This window comes from Octopus bimaculoides, chromosome 7 (genome assembly GCF_001194135.2).
Source record: "Octopus bimaculoides isolate UCB-OBI-ISO-001 chromosome 7, ASM119413v2, whole genome shotgun sequence".
Lineage (NCBI taxonomy): Eukaryota > Metazoa > Mollusca > Cephalopoda > Octopoda > Octopodidae > Octopus > Octopus bimaculoides.
This window is the reverse complement of record NC_068987.1, coordinates 50,330,473-50,334,101: the sequence shown is the minus strand read 5'-3', so window position 1 is coordinate 50,334,101 and position 3,629 is coordinate 50,330,473. Positions and strand designations below refer to the sequence as shown.

Below are 3,629 nucleotides of genomic sequence, written 5' to 3'. Positions count from 1 at the left end.
ATATATATATATATATATATATATATATATATATATATACACACACACACACATATATATATACATACACACACACACACACACACCAGTTTAAAGTATTTGCTCATCATATCAAAAATACTGATCAGTTGCTTAACTGGCTAGAAATAGCAGCCAAATCTCCTGAAAACCATACCCTGCTGTATTAAAAAAGAATGCATCGAATAACGTTGTGCAAGGTCCACTAAACTTGAAGAAAGCAAGATAATCTGGTCAGGTTTTAATCACTTTTGATGATACACTTGCTCAATCAGGAGCAAGATAGAATTAAGCAACAACAGGACAAAGAGGCAAAGAATATATTACCTTGGGCTCCAAGCATAGTGGCTTTCACGGTCGACAAGATCTTCAGTTGAGTACCTATGGTGGGTATTCGTTCACAAACAAGCAGTAAGTTCTTTAAAAGAAGAGAAAAATGAATAAGACAAAGACAACTTATAAAATCAAGTAAAAGAAAATTTTTTAATGGAAACTAATGTTAAAAATACAATTTTTTAATATAAAATGACATCTAGCTTTAGAGGGTAGTGGTCCATGAGCCGAAACTGTCTGGTTTGTATCATGTCAATAACACTGTAATGTGCCATGTAAAAGTCAGGAGCCAATAAAAGCATCATCACATGGTTATTCAATCTGCTAGAAATAGCTACTAGATCTTATTCAAATCACCTCCTGTTGTTTTACAAAAGGAAGGATACATTGGACAATGTAAATAGTGTAGTTTCTGATATACATAAAAAGAAGAGATGATCTGTTTATGGCTGAAAAAGGTTCTGATCATAAGTTTGTTCAATCAGGACTGACCTAGGGTTAAACAACAACTCCTCTAAACAACTCGTTGCAAATATGTGCCATAAGTTGTTGTTGGCACTCCGTCGCTTACAACATCGAGGGTTCCAGTTGATCCAATCAACGGAACAGCCTGCTCATGAAATTAACGTGCAAGTGGCTGAGTACTCCACAGACACGTGTACCCTTAATGTAGTTCTCAGGGATATTCAGCGTGACACAGTGTGACAAGGCTGACTCTTTGAATTACAGGCACAACAGAAACAGGAAGTAAGAGAGAGAAAGATGCGGTGAAAGAGTACAGCAGGGTTCAGCACCATCCCCTGCCGGAGCCTCGTGGAGCTTTAGGTGTTTTCGCTCAATAAACACTCACAACGCCCAGTCTGGGAATTGAAACCGCAATCCTATGACTGCGACTCCGCAGCCCTAACCACTGGGCCATTGCGCCTCCACTGTGCCATAAGTAGATATCTGATAAAAAAGAAAACTTATATGAGAGTTTCTTAAGGGCTGGTATAGTACTTCATTTAGGTTTCATAGCATGAAGTGAATGAAAGATAAAATCTTCTCGATAGAATACCAACCCCAAATAAATTGGTAGCCAAGTCTGTTAGTAAGGCAAATTGACATTGTGTTGCCTTAAAACATAACAAAATGCTATGAACTGCTGGCCCAGTACTTCCTTAATTCAGCCATCTTAACTCTCATGAACTGAGTTTAACTCACAAGTGTAAGGAGAGGGAGCACTATAATTGATGAATGTTTTGTTAGCTTGCAGTGCTGAGTTCAAGTTCTCTTGTGGGCCATTTGAAGGTAAGAGGAAACAGCTGTGCATTTTCTTTCCAAGAAGTCTGGAGGGAGAAGAGAAGGAGGAGGAGGAAGAGGGGAAGAAGGAGAAGAAACAGAGGAAGGAGAAGAAAAAAGAGGAAGAAGGAGAAGAAAAAAAGGGAGGAGAACAACAACTGAATTAACCAGCTTAACTGTTGACCATAAAATGCAAAATGTTGACTGTATACAAAATAAAATACACATAACAAAAACAATGCAAATAGCAGAGAGAGAGAGAGAGAGAAATTATTGAAGCTTACAGTTCTCATTCTCTTGTCAGTACATTCAAGTGCAAGGATCTTAGCTAGCCGGGTCACTTCTTCTGAGGCCTCAGCTATAGCTTTAGCAGTTGCAATCAAATCTTTCTTGCTTCCACCTTCACCTCTGGTGATGAACAAAATAAAGATATCATGTAACAACACAAAGACCATTAATTTTTCAGTCAAAAATTTAAGTCAAAAGTTACAAAAAAATTTTAAAAGCCTAATTGTTAAAAAATGTAGAATCTATAAAATAAAATAGCTAATATTTAATATATATAAAAACTTACTGAATAGTTACCCAAATTCAGTTATTTGTACAAATTTATTATCATCATCTCCAATATCATTATAGTTGTTAGTAATTAATTAATTTAATTTTCATAATGGTTTTTCAATAAGCTGTGACTAAGCTGGAGCACCACTTTCAAGGGTTTAACCAGTCATACTGACCCCAGTATTAATCTTAGTCAGGTACTTCTTTTATTGGTACCCATCTGTTGAACTGCTAGGTTATGAGGCATGAAGGAATGCTAACAAACTACACTGGTTTTTAGACTGGAAACACACACACACACACTATGAAACTGAACCATCTCAGTCATTTAAAATTGTTCGTTATTCAATAACATCTTAATATTTCTGGGAGTAGTTATTACTGAATTAGTAAACATCACGTAAAAAGGACCATTTGAGCGTGATCGTTTCCAGCTTCGCCTTACTGGCACTTGTGCCAGTGGCATGTGAACAAAACATTGGACTGACTCCTGTGCAGGTGGCACGTAAAAAACACCATTTGAGCGTGGCCATTGCCAGTACTGCCGGACTGGCCCTTGTGCCAGTGGCATGTAAAAAGCACCCACTACGCTCTCGGAGTGGTTGGCATTAGGAAGTGCATCCAGCTGTAGAAACTCTGCCAGATCAGATTGGAGTCTGGTGTAGCCATCTGGTTTGCCAGTCCCCAGTCAAATCATCCAACCCATGCTAGCATGGAAAGCAGACGTATGATAATGATGATGATGATCTTCTACTATTAACTTCATCTTTTGCCCTGTTATACAATGTTCTAATTGGTATATCTTAAAAACATCTTTATTTCATTAACATAAAAATATATCTTTGATAATCTCTTAAAAAAGCAACTCAATTTAAAATACCACCCATGACCCTTTATAGGGAGTTTCATGACTGGTGAAAGGAAGGGAGAAATTTATTCTCAAACTGAAAACCTGGCCCAAATGCTCACAACAGAATGGGGTCAGCTAAAGGTGCTCAAAGTGCCAAGTAGTGATGTTAAAACAAGTAGAGAATTAATTCTTACACCTAAGTAGGCCATAGCAGGATTTGAACTCAGAATGCAAAGAACCGGTACAGTTCCATCAATTTATTGCACAGTATTAGTATTCTATAAAAGAGGCATCTCCAATAAATTAATAAAAATAATTTGTTCTGGAAAGTCATGAGAATTAGTGACTTAACAGATTTATGAAATTAGGGAAAATATTTTGGAGTTGAAGAAATTATTCACTGCATCTTTAATTATTTACCAATTATTTCACAAACATTCACTTTAATTTCTTTATAAAATTTTTCTTTCTTTTTTTAATTTATGTATATATATATATATATATATATAAACTGAAAATATTAAATAAAAATAGGATTAATTTTTTTAAAGAAACAATATAACTTAAGCAAATTGAACAGAACTTG

At 35.9% G+C, this 3,629-nt stretch overlaps 1 protein-coding gene across 6 annotated transcripts in view; it reads right to left on the bottom strand.

Moving 5' to 3' along the window:
* LOC106880561 (vinculin) overlaps positions 1 to 3,629 on the bottom strand; it is a 75,029-nt gene that overhangs the window by 18,550 nt on the left and 52,850 nt on the right. For all 6 annotated transcript variants that reach the window (XM_052969635.1, XM_052969636.1, XM_052969637.1 and 3 more), the window contains 2 exons: positions 1,917 to 2,040; positions 346 to 436 (listed from right to left, as the gene is read on the bottom strand). In XM_052969635.1, coding sequence (XP_052825595.1) covers positions 346 to 436; positions 1,917 to 2,040 — 215 coding nt within the window. The remainder of the gene's footprint in view (positions 1 to 345; positions 437 to 1,916; positions 2,041 to 3,629) is intronic.